Source organism: Plectropomus leopardus, chromosome 19 (genome assembly GCF_008729295.1).
Source record: "Plectropomus leopardus isolate mb chromosome 19, YSFRI_Pleo_2.0, whole genome shotgun sequence".
NCBI classification, from domain to species: Eukaryota; Metazoa; Chordata; class Actinopteri; order Perciformes; family Serranidae; genus Plectropomus; species Plectropomus leopardus.
In genome coordinates, this window is record NC_056481.1 from 11,119,920 (window position 1) to 11,142,641 (window position 22,722).

The 22,722-nt window shown below is 38.4% G+C and overlaps 1 protein-coding gene across 2 annotated transcripts in view; it reads left to right on the forward strand.

Annotated features, from left to right (window-relative positions):
* The first annotated feature begins 8,476 nt into the window (after positions 1-8,476).
* The window catches only part of LOC121958637 (disks large homolog 5-like), a 43,138-nt gene continuing 28,892 nt past the window's right edge, over positions 8,477-22,722 (forward strand). The window contains exons 1-5 of one of the 2 annotated variants that reach the window (XM_042507702.1): positions 8,477-9,176; positions 17,088-17,156; positions 18,873-19,041; positions 19,421-19,564; positions 22,223-22,406. In XM_042507702.1, coding sequence (XP_042363636.1) covers positions 8,879-9,176; positions 17,088-17,156; positions 18,873-19,041; positions 19,421-19,564; positions 22,223-22,406 — 864 coding nt within the window. In that variant the 5' untranslated portion in view covers positions 8,477-8,878. The remainder of the gene's footprint in view (positions 9,177-17,087; positions 17,157-18,872; positions 19,042-19,420; positions 19,565-22,222; positions 22,407-22,722) is intronic. The other variant, XM_042507703.1, reaches the window with a different exon arrangement.

Below are 22,722 nucleotides of genomic sequence, written 5' to 3' on the forward strand. Positions count from 1 at the left end.
GACATAGAAAATGTGTTCGGCTGCAGCTGTATCAAAATGCAGTTATTAACCCTTTAAGACCTGAGCAAATTGGTTTGTCTTCATGCAAAAAACATGAGCAAAAACACATGACCCAAAGGAACTTAGTTTAAAAAAAAGAGAGAAGAAGAAGAAAAACAAGAAAATTACCTGAAAATAAGTAATAAAAGGAAAATAAAAAAACAAGACAATCAAACAAGAAAATGACCCACAAAATCTTAAAACTTTGAAAAGGTATAGAGATTTTTTCTGTAACACAATTTTAAATATATGGTTATTTAGTTATAGATATAGTTTTCTGGACACAGTCACAGTCATTTTAGTTTATCATGTTGCCATAGCGCCATCAAAGTTTGTACACATATTATGTGCATGTAAGTTATATATAGGTTAAATAACTTAATGCACTGTAACAACTACACCTATAAATAATATAATTTGGCACCCACAGGAACAGGAAATGGTAGACCTGTTTTGAATTAGCCTACTTAAAGCGGCTCTAACATTACTGCTGTCAGACTCAAATAATCAGCTTTTGACTCTTCCTGCCTTTTTTAAAACTTTTTTACAGTGTTTGTTGTGTCTTGTCTTTGTAAAACGAAAGCGGAATATTTGTCTGGTTTTTCGGATTCACAAAAGACTCACATGTTTACATCTTCTCCTTTTTCCTAGTGAAATGCATGCATCACAAACACCCCTGCCTTCTTTGCAGAGCGGCTCCACAAGGCCATGCAGGTAAACCTCCTGTCTGTCATCAAAGTTTATCCTTTTTATTCTCACAAAGCAACTGCTTCCTGTGCTGAGGACACAGGATTTCAGTGTCACGTTGCAATGTGTTTATAGGGAGCAGGGACCAAGGACACCACCCTCATTCGCATCATGGTGTCCCGCTCTGAGAAAGACATGTTGGACATCAGACAGGTGTATGTTCAGACTTACGGAAAATCACTATACACTCACATCTCAGTAAGTCCCACTATTAACCATACTATTATTATTATAACCATTACAGTTTCACTTCTTCCTTTTTTATGTGATACATTTAAATTTAGTAATTATTTTACTTCGTTTCTCAGGGTGATACCTCTGGGGATTACAAGAAGCTGCTGCTGAAGCTGTGCGGAGGTAACGACTAAAGGAAAGGACGAAAAGCTTTCAGAAGGACAAAAACTTATGTCCTCCTGAAACAATGTTATAGGACCATATATCACTTGTGGTGCATGCAGTAAAAGTTTTGACAGTCAGACATTATTTCTTTTGTAATCTTTTTAGTGACACAAAAGATTTTTCTGCCAATATATTGTGTTAGATGATTGCCAAATAGTAAATATATATTAGTATGAAGATTTATTTTAAGACGCAGTAGATTGTCAGTAATGAGTAAAAAATGGAGTCCTAAGGCAAAAAAAGAGGGCCAGAAAATCTTATACTTGATTTATAAATTAACTATACCATAATATAACCATACTAACTATATCTCAGAATCAAATTTCAAACAAACCACTAAACTGTAATTAACATGAATAATGAAGAACAAGGCGAGTGTCTCATTTATGCAACTAAACTAATCTAACGTACATATACAAGGAAATATTTAGCTCATATCTTCATACAAGCATTATATCTGTGTTACTGAGGTTTAAGTACCTCACGGCCAAGCATTTCAACTGTGTACACGAGTATATAAGAAACTGTGTCAGACTATTATGCAAGTATTAGAAAACTGTCTATGACTGAATCTGTCACAGCAAACGTGATCATTTAGTGCTTTTAAACAGGCCATAAATAAATCCCAGGTCATTTTTGAATGTCAGAAATAATAATCTGCTAAAGGCATCTCCTCGAAGTGTCCATATTAACTAACCAGAATTTTACTCCTGCTTGCGATTCTATGCAAATGAGCTTTTTTACTTTATACCAGCTTTACAAAACTCTTGTGTGTTGTTGTTGAAATGTAAACCTTTCCAATCATAGTTCAACTTTTACAGTGACTACGTTTACATGCACAAAATAGTTTGTTTTTTGCCCTTTAATTAGAAAAAGACAATATTCCCACTAAGATGTCTACATGGCTAATGAAAAGGAATATTCCACTAACGTTATATTTTACAGGCAGCTGTGTGTACTTGAATTAACGTGGAAAAGTGGCTGGAGAAGCTGCCGCCTTTTTGCGTCTTTGTGTCAAAATAGGATTATTTCAAAGTTTTCGACCTTTTTGGACTGTGCAAACACAGTGTCCGTCTTTCATTTCTTCAACCACCTTTTTTAAAGGTCATGATTTTACCTCATATCCAAAAAACTATTTCATATCTAAGTCTTTCGACCAGAAATGTGAGCTTATCTTTTCGGGGTGCATCTCCAACCTACAGCCTTGCAAACTGTTGGCAAGTTGGTTTTGTTTCTACAAAGTCAAATCAAATCTGACAAGTTGATCTTACTTAAAATAATCTTGGAAACCAATGAAAAAGGAAAGTCAATATAACTATAAATCTTAATTCATGTTTATATCTAATTTTTGAGTTTACTCAAGATGTAGCTGTATTTATTTAATTTTGTGAAGTTGTTGCAACTTAAAAATGACAACTGACATTACCTTGTTCTTTCGAAATCTTAGCAACTTCAGTAAACCAAGTTAGTTTGACTTAACTTGATCATCACAAAGAGACTGTTTGCCAATGACGAAGTTATGAGATTTGTGTTAACATGTTTAGAAGTATAAAAATATGATTGACTAGTTTACAACCAGCAGAATACAGATATGTAAACTTGTTCCTTTTTAAGTTGCAGCAACTTCACAAAATTAAGTAAATATAACAAAACTAGTTATATTTACCTTTTTTTTTCAAGATTCTAGATTGTTTTAAGTAAAATCAACTTGTCAGATTTTACAGTGTGCAGTATCAAATTTAAGTATTGTCATATCTGGAGTAATAGTGGAATATTAGTGTGCATGCAAATGTAGTCAATGTTGCCTTTTCCCTGAATGCTGATAAGCCAAAGCCTAAAGACAGATCATGTTGTGCCTTTTGTCAGGGCTGCTGTTACAGAGCTACTCAATGTTTCACTGTGGTTTATCTTGCAAACAATCTATAATCATACCTGCACGGCTACTGAAATGTAATCCTTACACTGTTTATTACTCAATATTTTTGTTTTCATAGTGTGCTTTACTGGTTTGTATCTTTTACTGCCAGTAGAGGGCTCTTGATTCCCATGAAGTGTCACCGCTTGTGTTCTGCCTTTGGAGTTTGAACTGAATATCTGTTGCACTAACTCTACTTTGCAATCATCCTTGTAACGTGATGATGGTTGAAATTCAATTTAGTTCTCTAACATTTTGCCATGTGATAGTCTCGGTCTCCTGAGATTTACAAAAAAAAAAGCCACTTATCATTTCAATAAAAAACAACCAAACAAAAATTTTGGCATATCTGGATTGTCTCGGTGAAATGGGATCATGTGTTTTGCATGAGAGACATTGTGGATTTTCTGCTCTGAGCCGGTGCACAATGAGCTATTTGCATTTCAAAGCCAGCCTCATTTTCACCACCTTGGCCTGTATTACGATGAGTGAGCCCACCCGCACCCCCATCCTTAGAGCATCTTGAGCTGCACGTTTTCGCTAAAAGGTGCGAATAATGTGGCTTACATAAGTGAGGTCTCTGTGCGTGTCCTTTGCTGTATAATCTAAGAGGGGGAGAACATGTCCAGGTTTGCTTTGCTGCTCCAGTGATACAGCACGGAGAGCTTTTCTCAAGGCTATAAATAGTGTCCATATTGGAGACACGGATGTCCTAAAGTCTTCTTTCTGTTGTGCTCACTGGCCTCAAAGTGCAGCCTCAGAGGAGCTGTGATGGGGAGACAAATGACTTCAGCGAGCCCTCTTCCACACCTTCCTCACTTTGCTACTTCTCATGCACACTCAAGGAAAAAGCCCCCACCAGCTGGGGGACAAAGAGGGATGAATATTTGATGTTGGTATTTGTGTATTTTTCTCTAAAACTGAGACTGTTTCTTCGTGATACCTCCTGAAATATATAGGTCAAAAGGAAATCGGGGGGGCCTTCCATTTGGCTTGCTTTTAGTTTTAGAGACAAAACAGAGCACTTCGCTGATCCTGATTTCTAGAAAAAAAGTGCTTTAATTATTTACATGTGGACTTGATAGCTGGATGCTGTGCCCTGTCTGGGGCTTGATCACACTTTCATACACACACATGCAAGGGATGCATTATCCTATTGGAGATGTCAGACATTTGCATGGGTGTAGATTTTGGGGGGAACGCAGGGGAGATGTACCCCTCAATATTTAGAATATATGCAAAAAAAACAAACCTGAAAGTAGCAGAGGACTTTTACTTTGACGAAATTAAAGCTATTTACACCATAAATTGATGCAGAAAAGGCACAAATTGATGCAAAATGATTCTCCAGAAAGCAAGAAATAAAATGTTTAATGCTCAAAAATTTCTGGCAAAGGACCCCAAACCCATATATTTCATATGTGTCTCCCTGATGTTAGGTGAAACCTGGACATGTCCTCAGGACATTGACATTATTTTTCTGTACCCCCTGTTGAGTGGTACATGGTAGCTGCTAAGGTCAACTTTGATTACCCTTCTACTTCCTATTAAACTGCTGGAGCCTTTTCTTCTCTGACAATGTAAAAGATTTTGGTTTGATTTTTGCATTTCTCGTCGCAAGAAAATGTGACTTTAATCCCATATCATAAATAAGAAATATTCAAAAAAATTCAAACCTCTGATGATGGTTCCCCTTTCAGGTTGATTGGGTTATATTTCTTGGGCAGCATTTTTACACAATTTTCAATCATTGGTGAAAATTTAATGTGTCTACAATCTACCATTTCACAGGAATTTATGAAAACAAATCTGGAGAAAAACAATAAATTGGCAAAGGAGTTTAAACCCTAACAATGGTATGTTTTAATTGAGAGGTTTTTAATATTTGGATGTGTAATGATCCGTGTTTTATTGGTAATTTTCTTGTTGAATATGTTTATTTTGAAGAAAGAAAAGAAACAAAAATTAAATGAAAAAAAGACACTAAATTAAGCATTCTGACAGTTAAACTGCCTCACAGACAGATGTAACCATAATCTGGAACAAAAAATCTAATTTTGTGAATCCATTGAGATTAGTCCAAGTTTTACCTTAATTTGCTGGCCTTTAATATTACATACTGTTTTATAGACAATCAGCAAAAGTAAGTATTGACCAAACTGTTTATTTGCTGTGGATTTTCTCCTGCCGTCCAATGAGGAATGTGCGGTTAGGAGACATTTGGTTGCCAGGGACATAATCCCGCTTTAAACTTCATGAGTGCATATAAGCAAATTACAAATCGGAGGATTAGATGAACAACACATAATGAGATGTTAGCAGCAGATATCAGTATCCAGCCTGCAGAGCTGCAGGCTGCACAGCCTGAAGTTTATCCTCTGATATTTGACAAAATAGGAGAATAAAACCTGTTCAGCCTGTTCCTTTTATTTGTATGTGCAGTCTGCATAAATTCAGCTGAAGAAGAGCAGCACAAGTAATTTATTACTCTCTAAATGGCTTAAACTGAATATTTTCACTGAGTTTTTAGGGCGTTTGAGCTCCTCCTTCAATCCTGTGTGATGGCTTTAAGAATTTACATAATTCCTAAACATTCCAACTAGTTTTCTCGGTGACTGCCAAATGGATTTTTCCTGCAGGAAAAATAAATTAGTTGTGTTGTTACATAACCACTTACATTGTTAAAGCTGTGCTAAACTTAAGTGGAGAAATGTATAGGCACAGTGTGTACCGTATTAAGCTTTAAAGCCAAGCCTTAGCTAGCTCTAGATGAGAGTCACAATCCTCATAAAGGCACTGAAGGCCCTTAATAATAGAGTACTGTCAGCAATTACGGTAAATGAGCTCAAAGTAGATTTCCACATTCAGCTGCTCTGCAGTTCAGCTGTTTGTACCGAGGCTGTACAGATGAGCACATGTAGATAATCTTAAATATGATTTTATTGTTTGCTGTTAGATAATTTGTTTCTTAAGGATATCAGTCTCACGTGACGCCGGCCTCCTGTGAGATCTGATGGATTATGTGGAGCAGAAGAAAGCTCACAGAGCGGGGCAGATGTGTCAGGGGACAATCCAGATGAGGAAAAGGCAACTATATGATCTGGAGGTATACAATCACAAATGCTCTGTAAAGAGATCAGATCATGAAATAAAAGCTTTGCCTTCTAATAAAATGTTAGCCTACTGAGATGCATATAATCCATGTGCTGTATCAATAACTGGATTCACTCAACACACAAGGCTTTGGGAGGCAAAGCCCAAATCAATATATTTATAATTTGTATTGCTGTAATATTTATACAACTGCTTTACTTTAAACACTTTTTGCCCCATTTTCCACCCATAGACTCTCAAGCTGAAAGAAAATGCTGTATTTTTGAAAAGTACAGTTTTGCTCTAGTGATATGAGATCTCTTTGGCATGTGGCCCTCTAAAATATGTACTTGTTTAAATTCTACAATTAAAATTCAACACATGAAGAGTATTTTAAAGTCAGGATCTGATTTTTTTAGACTATATATTACAACTTAAGATTGAAAGTTTGTTCTTGACATGAAAACAGCAGTTGTCAAAACAACGTTACCACAAGGTCCATTAGTAGCTTTTTTGGAGAAGGAAATTGTTCAAATATCAGTATTTTGAAAGTTGAATATGTACAACATCAAAAACAATACAATAACTTGTAAAAGAACACACTGTAGTACTGATTCAGGGGTGACCTTCACATGGTGTTATCTTTGGCATCCTTCCAGTGAAGAATACATGATGGAGGGTACTAATGGTAACCATTAAAAGGTGAAATGTGATTAAGTGCTCTCTATGATGGCCTTAAAATTAAGAAAACATGATAGGCTGCCCTATGGTAAAAAATGTTCTAGGTGCTGATGCCCCAGCGCATGCAGTTGGTATCCTTTATATTTTTCCGTTCCTACCCCTCTGACAGCCTGAGTCCACCACTGCAATGTAGTGTTGCACTTTCTACTTTAGTAAAAGATCCAAGTACTTCTTCCACCACAGTACTTTAACTTAAATAAAAGTTCAAATTTATCAGCATGAAAATACTTACATTTCCAAAAGTAAAGGTGCTCATCATGCAAAAAGGCCCATTTCAGAATCAGATATACTATATTGCAGTTATTATTGATGATCATCGTGAACATAATTTGAATGTTGCAGGGTGAAATACATGTTTAATCATTATTTTCTAAACTTTTGTTTAGAAAAAAACTTATATTCATGCAGTTTCTTGTACTTTTTTAGAAATGTTTATATTCTCATTTAGATGATTTATATTTTATTGCCTATTAAGAAACTAAATCTGCACACACACAGAATGGTAAATTCACCACAGATTTCCAGCCACCCCCCCCCCCCCCCCCCCCCTGAACACATCCCACCCCACCCCCATACATAAATAAATAAATAAATCAAAAATCTTGCTAAAATAATAATAAAACATTTGCACAACCATAATACAAAATAATCATAATAAAAAAACAGGTCAGTCATACCTCTATCAAACACCTATGTGCAACCAAATCTACTTATTCATTTACACACATGCTTGTACATACTTATAAATGTACATATTTAGCTGAAATCCACAAATATAGCATACACAAAAAACAAGAAAAGGTACAGGCACACAAACCTCCATATGAAAACTCAGGACTTGCTCTCTCCACTATATAACCCCTTTCAGGAACCCTTTAAGAAATTTAAATATTTTCCCCACTTTCCTTCATATTGATCCAGTCTATCCATTTGTTTATATGACACTTTTTCAAATGCTGCAACTCGTGCCATTTCTGCAGCCCATTCTTGCAAAGAGGGCACCCCTTCTGTCTTACAACCCCTGACAAGTATCTGTCTACCAATCATTATACTGGTTTGAACCCAGCTTGTAAATATGTTTTCCCAGTCCTGTCAAAACTGAATGATCCCCCAAAACAAATAATCTAGGGCTAAATAGGATTTGTGTCTCTGTAATCTCACATAAATTATCATAAATCATTGTCCAGAATTGTTGAACTTTGTCACAGGACAATAATACATGAATTAAATGCCCTTCCTCAGATTTGCATTTCCAGCAATTTGATGTGGGGTAACTATTTAAAAAATGGAGTGAAGTAAAAAGTTTTTAAAAATCCTCTGAAAAGTAGGCTTTTGGAGTAGGAACGCCTATGAAGTATAAATACCTCAATAATACTGAACTGTAGGGCACTTAGTATTATAGCCTTTATCTTCTAATATGTTTCTTATTGTGAATTAAAGCGGCGGGGAGCCAGGTGCGTCTGAAAACAAAGCCCCGCCTTCGTTTACCTTAAATGTCCATTGCACGGAAATATGATTGGCACAGGGCTGCAGCTGCTTGGACGGTGAGACATGGCGGAGTTAGGAGTCTGACAGAGAGAGGAGCTCCTGGAAAAAAAAAGGACTTTTTACACTTTTCAACATGTCGAAAGAAGTTGATTTCGGGACGACGGCGTCTTCGTATCGTGTGCTGAGCGGAGCTTAAAGAGGCAGCGTCGTCTTTTGTAACTCGGGAAGGGACGGAGCGGCGGTTGGGAAAATGTGTTGTCATCTTCGTGCAGTCAACAGCCTTGGGCAACAAATATGGCTACTTCTTGTGTATCCTTCAGTTCGGGTTGAAAACCGTCCCGACCGAGCCGAGCGGGGTAGTTTGGGGGAGTTACGGCAGTAGCACGGAGTGAAGTAAAAAAGCAGAAACGTTAAGACGAAAGCTTTGTCGTGATTTTTTTAAAAAAAAAACAAGACATGGAGCCCAAGCATAAAGAGTTGTTGGAGAAATGTTACCAGAACTTGGTGGAGTCGATAACAGATGCAGACCGAGTTGTGGATGTTTTGGCTCACTGCGGGACCCTGACTCAGTCTGAACGCTACGAGCTGGGACACAACTGCTCCTCCAACTCGGAAAAAGTGGACCTCCTGCTGAAGATACTCATAAGTAAGGACAGAGACCATTTCGCAGAGTTTTGCTCGGCTCTGGAGAAGACGCACCCTCACCTGCACTCTGTGCTGCTGAACGGCTCCGGACCAGTGGATCACACAACCGGTAAGAAACAGAAAAATTGTGGCACATAACAACGAAGTCGTGCTGCAAAGAAAATGCACATAAAAGTAGATTTGCATAGCTTTGTTAATGTGACATATGGTGTTATTAGATGGCTTTATGTGTCCTTTATTTTGATTTTCGTGCAACCTGGTTTCGATCCAGCTCTGGGCATGATAACATTAGGGGTATTGATCCATATGACAACTTGATGAAGGGCATGACTTTTCCTTTGGGCAAGAATAAAGAGGGAGAGAGAGGAGAGAGGGCTGTACAATCATGTGACCTGATGCTTATTTACACTCACACTACTGTGCTTGTTTCCTTTGCCGTGTCACTAAAAGCACAGCCTGCCAGCCTTTTGTCAAAGTATTTAATGGACCTAAAAAGAGTCTAACAATCAATGTAGTGACATGGGGCTGCCTGATGTGTGTGTGTGTGTGTGTGTGTGTGTGTGTGTGTGTGTGTGTGTGAGTGAGCTTGTGAGAGAGAATCAATAACCCACTGTCAAAGTCAAATGAATGAGTGAAGAATTAAATGTGTGTTAATGGACACAGTGACTTACTTTTAAAGTGTGAATATACAGTACAGGGGAGAATGAAAGATGTCAGTTTTATTCGTGTTCGGTACAAAACTAAAGGCACCTAACAAATATTTCATCATCAGTATATATCTGTGCATTATTTATTTATTGATTTAATGACTGTTTGGTGTCTAAAATGTCAGAAAGTATTTTAAAAAAGGGCCATCACAAATCCCAGAGCCCAAGTTGACGTCTTACAAATGGTTGTAGAACTCAAACCATTTAGTTTCATTATTGATTAGCCTGCCGAGCATTTTCTTGTTGCTATGACTTAGAAATAATGTAAAATTAATCATCAAAATATCCAAAAATGGCTTCTTTTGTCTGACCAACAGACCAAAACCCAAAGATATTTAATTTTCAGTCACTTAAAATGGAGAAAATCTATACAAATGTTGTATGAGGAGATGTTTGCCATTTGTGCTTTAAAAATAATGTTTTTTTTAATTTTCAATTGATTGATGATCAGCCATCTAATCGTTTCATCTCTGATGTCTTGTTTTGTCCCAGCAACAGTCCAACATTAACTTGAGATATTCAGTTAACAGAACGGAGAGGAAAAATGCATCAAGTCATCACATTTTAGAAACCAAAATCAGAAACTTTTTGGCATTTCAGCTCATTAGACTATCTAAACAATGTGGATCACATTGTCTATTTTTCCAACACTGTACAATGCACATTTTTGTTGTAAAACATTGAGAAAACCCCTTTTTTTTTACCTCATAAATACCAATTTAAATTAATATCAACAGAGATTGACAAGCTATGCATTGAATTTTTATTCTATGACATAAAAATAGTTGCCTATCATTTTCTGTAGCTGATTGATTGAAGATGAATCCATGTAGCGTTTTAGCTTCGATGTCTTGTTTTATTCCAGCAACAGTCCAACATTAACTGAGATACTCAGTTAAGAATTAAACAGAAGAAAAACATCAAATCCTCACAATTTAAGAAACCGAAATCAGCAAATGTGTGGCATTTTTCTCATTAAAAACTATATAAATGATGTTGATCAACTGATCAATTTACCGTCTGCCTATTATTTGTCAAAAAATTGTAGTAAAACATGGAGAATAACTTTTTTACATGAAGAAAAACATTTTTTGAAGTGAATACCCACAGAACAAACAACAATTATGTATTCAATTCTTACTCTACTGTGACATAAGAATAGTTGATTATTAATTTTCAGTTGAATGACTGATGATGAATCGACCTGTTGATTCAGCTTTAATGACATATTTGACAAACTCAGTTAGCACATTTGGAATCTCTGCTCATTAAAATAATTTAAACAGTATGCATCAGCTATTCCAGCACTGTACAGGATACAGTTTTTGTATTAAAATGTATTCAGAGTCCTTTTTTTTTACAATTTGATTCAAATAGATGAACAAGCAATGCAGTAAATTCTTATTCTTTCAGCTGTTGCATAGAAATGGTCTGGTGAGTTGACATTATTATAGCATAGCTGTGAATTTCTGCATTTAATGAAAACATAAAGCAGAGTATAATTTTATTTTGACAAAATTTAATACATTTACAGCACAGACTGGTGCATAAAAGGCACAAACTGGTGCATACAAACTCATCCGAATGCAGGAAATAAAGGTTTTGACTCCCAAACTCCTGTTTCATATGTGTCCCACCTAATGTTGAAATGAAACCTACACCATTGAATTATAGAAATGCCTTTATTACACAAGGACATTAGATTTAATGTTCTCACATACCAAAAATTCCACTTTCGTGCCTTTTTATGTCACTTGCCTCTAATCTCCTGGATATGAGTGATTTTTTTGTTTGTTAACATAAAAACATCTTGTAGTTAAGGGAATATCTCATCCCTCTATCTATTTTTTTTGGGATGTATTTACTCATTTCTGCAGTGCATTCGGACTAAGATAAGCGTAATTTCATCCTGTTTACTCACAAAAATACACCACCTTTTCCCACTCAAGGATGTTAAATATGTTTTACTTCCTCACTGCTAGAGTCTGAAACTACAGAAATACTCGTGCTATTTTCATGATGCTGATAATTTATCTTCAAATTCAGCGTAAGCCAAACTGGCCATGATTTATGTCCCAAAAGGTATTATCCTGCAGCAGTAATGCATGCACACTGGTACGCGCTCAGCACCTCTACTGCACCTTTGCATTTCAAAAGAAATATTTGCATTCCTAGTTACCCTGTTCACTCCCAACTATCACGTCATACCCAGTGAGCTGAATGGTGAGGTGTTAATTATGCATTTATTCTGTCCTCATTATTTATAAGAGACCTGAAGCTGCAGAGTGAGTCTATTTATCTAAGCTTTTTCATTTTTGCGCTGCATTTCACAATCGTGCAAAGAGTCTAAAACGGAGCACTGATAGGCTTCCTGCAGCTGTACAGAGTTGTACATGTACATGTTTCTGGGCTGGTCTTAGTCGTCTGCTGTCGTCTCTGCAGCTCCCTGTTGGTAGTCACACAGGACACAAATGGGCTGAGCTGCTTTTTGCTACTGGGCAGACAGGTTCCTCCACTGCACAGCCAAAAGAAGGGCCTTTCCCCAGGAAAACAGAGGCTTGTTACAGGCTATGTTTCTAAATAATGTGCGCCGTCAGCCGGCTGTTCTCCCCAGTCACCCAGAATCCCTTAGGGTGAGGGAGCTAGATTGATCCGAAATCAAAACAAAGTTAATGAGCACAGGCTTCGTTAGTTAACCCCAGCAGGTACTCCAAAATCAAAAGTCAACAACAGAGACTCTAAATATAGCCTATTGAAATGATCACCGAGCTGCGAGACTTTCACTGTGATGCGACTTTGATGCATGCCTATACAGGACTTAAAAAGGTGTGTATCCCAGAGGGCTTGTTTGTTTTTTTTCAAATAAACAGATATTCTTCAGTTTTATATAACCATAGCTTGGGGGCTTGACACAAGAGACCTTTTGTTTACAGATCATTCCAACCTTTTATGGAGGAACAATAACGTGACGGCAGCATATCATAAGGGTGTGTATCGTCGCTGACGTGTTCACTTGGCTGTGCTGTGTTACTGCAAAATTAGACTGGATGTCAGGTAGTGGGAGGGTGAAATGCTTGATTTTGTTTTCTTTATACTATACCTTATTCTTGTTTTCAACTCTACTTCCTTCCCCTTTTTGGGGGAAGGAAGTAGAGTTGGGTTTTTTTTGAATGGACTAAAAGAAGAGTGATTTTAAACCAGCTCTCTAGCATAATAATTATGTGTAAATAAACTGAGGTGAACTTTTTTTCATCTTGCCTGCACCCAGATCTCCTAGCTCCACCCCCAGCTCAAGACGAATCTCGCAAAACACATCACTCTGTGGACGTTTGCTAGCTCTGAGGCTATAACTCGAACTACAGATTGTTCGTGATTCGGCATTTTCGTATGCCCGCCATCACAGACACAAAGATCGTAGAAGTGGATCAAGAAAGAGCTGCCCTCCTCTCTTACTCTCAAACTCTGATCAAACTGGTAAATTAGACAGTGCTATCAAATATAAACTGAGATTACACTACTGTTTTGCATATTTTCCACCTAAAATGTCTTCATAAACATATTTCAGCATACTGTAATACAAGAGTTTGTTTACAGGAAGTGGGCGCCATACTGTTTCCTGTATTGTCAAAACAGAGGCTGAAAAATACAGATCAAACAGTAAAACTAAGTAGTGCTGATCAAATATAAACTACATTTCTGTTACTGCATTGTCCTTCTCTACCCAAATGTTTACAGCAATATATTTTAGCTCACCATTTAACAGTGATTCATGATTGATTATTACTGCCATATTGATTCCTGTGGAAATACAGCTAAACTCGCATTATGTCACCCACCAGTAGGAGCATTTTTTGGGCCAATGCAGCATAGTGCATTCTGGTAGTTGTAGGTTTTCTACTTCTTGTGCGAAGGCAAATGCCACAGCCTTTATTTCTGCTCTCTCTGGTCATCTTGCACCAATTTCAAAAGCATTTGTGTATTTCTGCTGCATAGTCAGCCTTGTTTTGTGAAAAGGCCTTCTTTCTAGCAATCAAATACTTCTTTATGTAAAGCTACACTAGCGACCCTATAAGGTCAATATGCTTATGTTAAAGAAATAAAAGCCATTACAGTTTGACCTGATAGTGGGGCTACCATCACCAAAGTTCACAAAGACAAATAATGCCTGCACCAAATTGCATGGTAATATGTTTCAAGACATTTTACTTTGAACCAATAGTTTTTAAATAGGAACTCTGGTTTTACACATCAAAGCCTGTTTACAGGCCTTGTGGAGTACAACTGCAATATGTGAAAACACATGTTGTATGAGATTTTTTTGGCTCGGGAGGGAGCGGCGTGAAATCTGACAAATTGCCTCCAAGACATCTTTTTAAAGTGTTACAGTAGAAAAAGAACAGGCATAAATGATGGTGTGATTGTGTGCATTGTAAATTGTGCATGCTAGCTCACTGTCACACTCGTGGGTTGCTGGGACGTTTGATTAAAACGTTAATGTTATGTTGATGAGCTTTTCCCACTATGACGAGACTAAATGTTTTTTCATGTGCAGATTTTCACTGCACATGAAATCAACAAGTTATAACTTTACAAATTTAAAATTCAGTGCTTGCCAAGTAATGTTTGCAAATAAATGGCACATCAAGTGCATCTAGTTCCATTTTATTCAAGCGAAGGCAGACATCTCTACAGCTGATATCTTTAACACTCTGCAACTCACACCAGAAATATCTAGATTGATAAATGGCATTACAGGCAAGAGGAGAAATATGTAGTTTTGATTTTGGGATACACTTTTCCTTTAAATGGTTAGCCCCACAGAGATAAATTCACAGATTTTTTGACTTCCTGAAACTAGATGCCAAATGGGCAAGACTACATTTTTCCTTATCGAAGGGACACTTCCCGGAGCTCTTGGATCAATAAATAAAAAAATGTGACTTTGTGGACTTTAACAGTTATAAAGGAAAGTGTTTAAGCTTTTAAACCCAAATCGAGCTGTCAGAGCTGAGTAATAACATAAACCCATTTTTCACAGAAAAGGAAAGGTGTTTTGAGTATTTCTCTTTTATTATCAGTGGAGCAGAGTACTAGAAATGACTTCTAGATGATATCAGCACTCAGCATTGGTGCTCCTGTTTTGAGCTTTGAGAGAAACGCTTTAACGTAGGTCAGAAAAAGCACCAATTTTGCATCGACTTTAGAAGAGAGATCAACCTAAATTAGATACTTGAGTGGCGAGGGGCAGACTGCAACGAAGTCCATGTCACATGACTTCCACACGGGCAGAAAAGTGAGTGAGCTATGACACAGTGAACCTTGCCCATTGAGACACTCTCTGCTCAAACAGAGTCATGGGAAACTTAAGCTAGAGCGAGAACAAAGAGAGCTTGATCCATGGGATGCCACGGTTCCTGAGGCACATCAGTCTTTTTTTTCTTTCAGTCCTTTGCTGGGAAAAAGAGGGGTGAGCCATGTTAGCTGGGCTCCTTCCAGTCTTAATCAAACTCATAGTCTCCTTTAGCTAGTGGGAACTCAGCCAGCCAGGGATTGATTTAGAGCACTGGGACGTGGGTAAATAGAATCGTTTGTCATGCTCCCGCTCCGAGTCGAGCGCTAGACTTTACATCAGGGGTGGAAGTTGCTGATTTAACTGAACTATATAAGATGCTCATCCCAAGGCCAAGTTACAGCTCAGTAAATGTGCACTGCTGGCTGTTTGATCATGACTTGCACAGTCTGTTAAATATCTCAAGCATCATTAAAATTCCCATTTTTATGACACACTTAAAGGTGGAAATGTGTGGAGGAACTTATTAGATTTGATGATGAGAGTTAGCAGTTGGAAGTGGTCTGGAAACAAGTCAGCCAAATGTGATTAGACTACAATTTTGACTGATCTGTTAATTGTTTAAAGTAAGTCAAACATTCTGTTTTCACCTGCTAAATTTGGGATTTGCAGTTTTTCTGCTCAAAGGACAAAACTTGAGCTTTGGTAATTTATGATGGACAGTTTTTAACTAAAGCCCAGTCGCTACAGGATATTTAAATATGACAAAGATATTTGAAACTTAAATGGACAGTTCACCTCAAAATAAAAACTACGATTTTTTTCCCTCTAACCTGTAGTGCTATGAGTCAGTGTAGATTTTTCTGGTGTGGGTTGCCAAATTTTAGAGATTTCAACTGTAGAGATGTCTGCCTTCTCTCAAATATAATGGAGCTAGATGGCACTCAGCTTGTGATGCACAGTGCCAAAAATTTACTTTTGAAAAACGCAGCAGCAGTGTCTCTTTCCAGAAATCATGATATCATACTCAAGATAATCCACAGATGAGCAGTTTCAAGTAGGAACTATTTTCTTTTTACTGAACTTCACTCATCAGCTGGATCACTGCGCAGAAAGAAGCCTGCATCTACAGCTTGCTCACGTAGCACTACTGAGCTAGCTAACATTACAGCTCAGCCCAGGAGAGTGCCATCAGTATTTACATCCAGTGCTGTCACAAGTATGGACCTTTTGTCCATGAGTAGATGCACGCTTCCTTTTTAGTGGTGATTTGGTTGCACTTTGAACATCACAAGTAGAGTGCCCCTCTACTCCCATTATATTAAAGAGGAGGCAGACATCTCTACAGCAGACATCTCCAACACTTGGCAACTAACAATCCCTCAATCATCACTGAATCATCTTGATATGATCCTTGTTTAAGAATTCTGACCATGATATTTCAGAGTGCCATCACAATGATATGAACTCACTAAAATACTGCACACTTATGTTGACCAATTAAAAGAATAATCAATAACTTTACCAGCAATAAAAATAATTGTTACTTTGATGCTTTAAGTCAAGAATTAGTTTTAAGTTATTTTTTTCAAACAACTTCTCCATAATGCTTACAGTGTTGCACTGAGGCTTCCTTTCTGTACAGTTAATTATGAATCACTGTAGGCTATAAAAGACGGGGCTTTCACAGGGGGGAGACTGTGTGATGTTGTCAGAGGAGATAAAAGGAGAAGCTCTGAGGCTGCAGCCTCTTTGGGGCCCTGGCTAGTCAGTATTCAAGCTCCCTGCCCAACTGATAATTAGCCACACTCTGCTGTCAGCCCACAGCCCCGTCATCCCAAGTTGGGGAAAGTCCCACCTTATTATGCCTCCAGCTGGCCTTTTTTTCAGTAAAGGCCCCTGAATGTAACCCAAGCCTCACAGCCTTGATGTACCATACAATGCTGGAGATAATCATCGGACTATAATGCAGACATGGTTGAGTACACTCACAACTGACTTTAATGTTTTGTTCGCCTTGCAGGGTCCACTTACAGCATCTTGTCCACCATGCCGTCAGACTCGGAAAGCAGCAGCTCCCTCAGCAGCTTAGGTGAGTGTGGCGCTCATGGTGGTGTTCAGGTGTCGGGTGTAGAGATGTCAAACGAAAAACATTGGGTGCATTCGGAATGGCATACTTTTTCTTTTTACCTTTAGTAGGTACAGCAGCTGCCCTTACAAAGTATGCACTGTTGCATATAGTATGCACACAATTGGGGCATTCAACTTTTTCATAACACTGCGTCCTAAACTTTGAACCTCTTTCTCATATATCTGTTACCGTGGAGATAAAACAAATTGCCATTTAACAAACTCAGCAGAGATGGAGGTTAATCTGGAGAGCTCTGCTGTTTTTACTTAACAGTAGGTGGGTTTCCATTAACCCTCAAATCGTGCCAAATTTTACAAAACTGCAATGGAAATACGTTTTTTTTTTTTGCTATTATAGGTCACATGTTGCTATGGTTATGCGCTTGTTGGTAGGAACTGGCTCCATCAGGCTTGATGCAGCAGGCACTACAAGAGGTGTTTTTGTATTGCATAACTCTTCAAAGCTTGAGTTGATCATCTGGAAGTTTAAATCAGTAATTCCTCTGTGAAATCGTGAACAATGACCTCCCAGAAATCCCTCATACATAGCTGCTAGAAATAAACCTGTTGATTTTTTTGAACATCCATCACCATGCTTCTTGGAATGTTATTGTGAGAGAAGTTGCATAAAATCTCTCAATGGAAACGCAGTCAGCTCGCAATTGTGTTTATCGACATTGCAAAATTAGCTTTCAGGTTTTGTAGGTGAAAGCAGGTATATTCTACGGTTTGTCTGATAATATTTAACAGTCAGTCATTGGTTGCTCCCTGTTTAGACTCTGAGCACATGCAAGTGATTACACAGATGCGAGAAGGATTTAGAAAACCTCTACCCCCCAAACACACACACACACACACACACACACACACACACACACACACACACACACACACACACACACACACACACACACACACACACACACACACACAGACCTGTTTCATTAAGTCATTCTCTGAGGGAGAGAGGATTTGACTGGTCAATACCACGAAAATGGAAAAAGAGCTTTGATTTGTATCAGAAGGGGGAAGTACTGAGGTTAATAAGTAAATCAACAAGGTAGATAAACAATGAAGTAAAATATTAAACAGATTTTGGCTGCAAAAATGTGAGCAATGATTAAAAAAGATACAGTTAGATAAAGGTAAATGGGTTTTCATGTAATGAATGTGTAGATTTTTGGTCCAGTAGCTGCAACAAATAGTTCTCGCTTGTGATTAGTTAATGTTTAGGTCAGTCTGAAAATCTTGAATCCTCTCTTGAAGATTGTCTTGAAACATGGACCAGAGTTCTGTGAAAGCACGTCATTTGTACATGTAGGCCTGAGTCCACAGTAAAAAGAAATCAATGGAGCTGCACTAATACCCCCTGTAGCTCCCCTCCGGTTTAAATCACAAATACAAAGCATTGTTTGGGTTACTGGTATTTAGTTTGCACATACATGCCATGAAACGATGCACACTGATAGCCACATATACCGTTTACCCCAGAGAAATTCCAGGAAGCCCAAGCCTAATTCTGACTTGAGTGTTCAAAATCAAAGTCATATTAATTAACAAAAAATCAATTATTTTAATGAACTTAAAAATATTAAACAATCTTAAAATATATGATACATCCCCACCATTTGAGCTTTGTGAATGGCACATGCCACCAGTGACATGCTGACTCCCACAGGTACGCCCGCTCAAGCCTCCTCTCCTCCGCCCGCTCACATGGACAGCCACCAGGTGAACGAGAAGATGGAGACGGTTCTGTTCCAGCTCAGACACGTGACCCGCGAGAGGGACGAACTGCGTAAACGCCTGGCGCTCTCTTCACCTGGAACAACCTTCGATGACTGCAGGTACTGTTCAGATCTCTGCGCCTAACTGCCTGTTTTCCAAAACAAACATTTAGTGCACAGAAAAGCGCAGTGATCCTGTGTATACATGCACTCTGTGAATGGAGGCATTTTGCCGTGTTCAGCTTTTAAAAGCAACAAAAAAACAAGTGAAGTAAGGTCTTAAGTGACGCAAAATTGTTCTAAAATATGCTCAACTCTGTAAAACAAGGGGTACGCATACAACTTTAATGATGCCTCTCTTCCCTTGTGTTCCCATGAGCTCAAAGTTTGTATGATGTTTATCTCACTCTTGCTTCCTTCAGCCTCCCGTGTGGCGTCTTAAAACTCGGATTTTAATGCATCACATTTTTGTCTGCTTTCCTCCCTCTCTGTGAAATAGACCAAACTCAAAAGCAGGTCATGACTACGAGCGTCTAAAGCTGCAGTGCATGAAAGCCATGGCAGACCTGCAATCCCTGCAGAACCAGCACAGCACCACCCTGAAGAGGTGTGAGGAGGCTGTGAAGAAAGCCGACTTCTACCAGTGAGTGGAAAGCCCTACTACAGGGCCTTTTGTAAATTTTTTAACAGCCGGAGCATTTGTGCTGTATGCATTCGCGCTCCGCCTGAAGGGTTTTAGCTCGTATTCAGTTTTTCCTCTGACATATTCACAGCAGATTGCATAGAACAGATTTTACTTTTGCGAGAGTAATAGGGATGAAGCCTTTATACCAGTCCAAAAGCTGATGAGTTAAGCCTTGAAAAAATCCTCACAGCCCTTCATCAATTTAATTTCATCTCTGTGATTGTTTTAGAAAAAGACTGTTTTTTATTGTCTTCTTAGCCGCATAAATCCCGAGTCGTCTCTTCAGACCAAAGGTTGAGTGCTGAGACAGAATTACTCCTCTATAAGTAATGCCCTTCTTGAAGAATTCGTGCCAAAGCATGCGCTGTAATCATCATCTGAACCCTGTGTGCATGGCACGGCATCTGTGCCATGAGGATAATGCTACGGACACAGCATTTGTTGCCCCCGTGAAATAAGCTGCGGCGAGTCGATGCGAAGGGGAGCCTGGTCCATTTGTGTGATTTAATGATGCCATACTGTCTCCAAAGTGTAGGGAGCCAACATCTGGCCCCAAATGCAAACAGACAGATGAAGGATTATTGCCATTTTTAAGCCTCTCCTTCTGGGCCGTGTTTGCACATCAGAGAAAGTCTTTGTTTATAACTGTCCTGTCTGTTTCTGCACTTATCCATTCATACTAAACACCACACTCTGTGAATGGGATGTCACACTCATGCCTGATCAGGAAATTATACTGAGATCAATAAGTCATTTAACAGTCTAGCATTAGCACTCAGTAATCATGGAGGATTTTATTGGTCCTCATAGTAATTCATGTCTCTACTCTTAACAGTTAAGCAGTATTACATAAGAGGCTGTTTTTACAGTAAATACCAGCATAAAAATAATTGGCATATCCCAAGTTGCCTGAAGACCTACTAAAAAGACTCTTGAGTTTTATATTATGGTAATATTTACCATGCAATTATTTTATTCCACAGTACCTAAATACTGCACATCAGTGTGAATCACAGATCATCTTCAGATTTCAAACAGCTCCATAGTTGTAGACTGTGTTTATTTATTTGGTTTGGTTTTTATTTTAAGTGGGAAATAAAGCTATATAGGACTTGAAGTGCACTGTGCATCACAAGATGCCTGACTTCAAGTCAGTATATAAAGTTGTTGACATGGACTTAAGCAGAACACATCTAAAAACTTGGAGAGTACTCGGAGAGCGTAGAACTCCCCCCAGGCCAAATGCCCTATCCTGCAGTTTTAATAAAAATGAGAAATAATTTGTGTATTTGCTCTATGATTTGGATCAGGATCCAAATTCAAATAGGCTGATGCTACACCGTTCTACCCAAGGCCTAGTCCACATTGACATGGGTCTTTTTCTCATCCACCTACAATCTAAATGAAAAAACAAAAACACAATCGAAGCGCTGTAAAGACAATGCCAAACCAACAGGTGTGGATATAACCGTAACCCCACATAAGGAAGGGGTTTGCACATGAAAAGCCTGAAAAAAAGTTATAGAGAACCCCACTAATGAGTCCTAAAATCCATATATGAATCAGAATTTTAGCACCGGAAGTTAGTAGGTTTTTTTTAAATGGGTTCTTGGTTAGAAGTTTTAAATAACATCTGAGGATATTACAAGCCGAAGAGACTTTCATGTTTTGTCCTACGACATTAAATACAACAGTAAATACCCCACTTGCAAACATTGAAGCTTTTATGTATCCTAAAAAAGACAGTTGCTAACAAGTGGCTCATTGAGACTACAGAACGTTTTACGCTGAACATGACTTTACAGCCTTGTAGCGATGGCGGCACAATGGGAGTGTAGTTTGTTGTAGCCTAGCAAGAGCTTTTTACATCTGGCAATTGCATTTAGGCTTCAAGATTCCTGAATGTGGTGTTCATTTGTAAAGATTATCTTGCTGAACAAAACATGTAAGTATCATAAATGTTTGTTTACCACAGAGCTTGTTTTCTACAATAATCCAAAATCCAATCCAGTGGAAAAATCCCAAAGGCTTTTTGATGAGGGATCTATGTGTCATGACAATCAGGACAGTAGTTTTCTTTCTGGCAAACATGGAAATAAACCAACAAACACACAAACAGAACTGAAAACATAACCTCCTTGGTGGAGGTAATAAGCACAGTCCTCAGAACAAGAGAGTGTGAAATTATGTCCATTAATTTTAGTAGTTCTAAAATTATTAGTTATTTGAAAGGAAATTACAGTAGTCAACAGAAATCTTCATATTAGTTTATCAGGCAATAAATCTCTTGATCCAGCCTCTCTGGGGTGAAGATATGCTGCTTTTTGCTTTTTTATATAATTGTAAATTGGATATTTTTGGTCATATAAAAAAGCACCTCGATGACGCCTTTGTTTCTGGCAACTTGTCTTCTACTTTTTTTACATTCTGTAGAGTAAAAAAAAAAATCTTAAAAAAATGTGTTAAATACAAAATCATTAATAGCTCAGTATTTGTTGGTCTGTGATTAAAAATGCAAACTCACATTTTTGTTTAGCTACAAGTGCTGTAACTCTGATTTCAACCATGGTTGGCAGTGCCCACGGTCTGATGGCACTCTCTGTGGTGTCTCCTCAGTACGTTGCACAGCCGTCTGGCGAGCGAGCACGCCCAGCTGAAAGACGAGCTGGAGGCGGTGAGACAGGACAACATCCAGCTGGTCAGGGAGCACAACCACGTGAAACAGGCCTGCGAGGAGCTGAGGAGGCTGCATGACGATGACCAGAGAGAGTTGGTCGAAATGAGAATGCTGCACCAGCAGGTACCTGCAGAACCTGAATCTGCACTCATCCTTACACAGCTACAGATGAGAAAACATAAACTATCTGCACACATTGTAGTACTCGCATTTCCGTCCCTGACCGCCCTTGAGATTTAATCATTTGGATCTTGACATTTGAGACAAAAATCGATGTCTTTCTCTCTCAGTGACCGTTAACTTCCAAGACGACAACATCTTTCTGAGAAATGGGGTCAGACAAGCCCGTCCCCATGTTGTCTCCCATCGATCAAAACATTCTTTCAGATTAGACAAATGACTCAACCTGTGTCTTTTACCGTTTCCCCGTCGGACATTT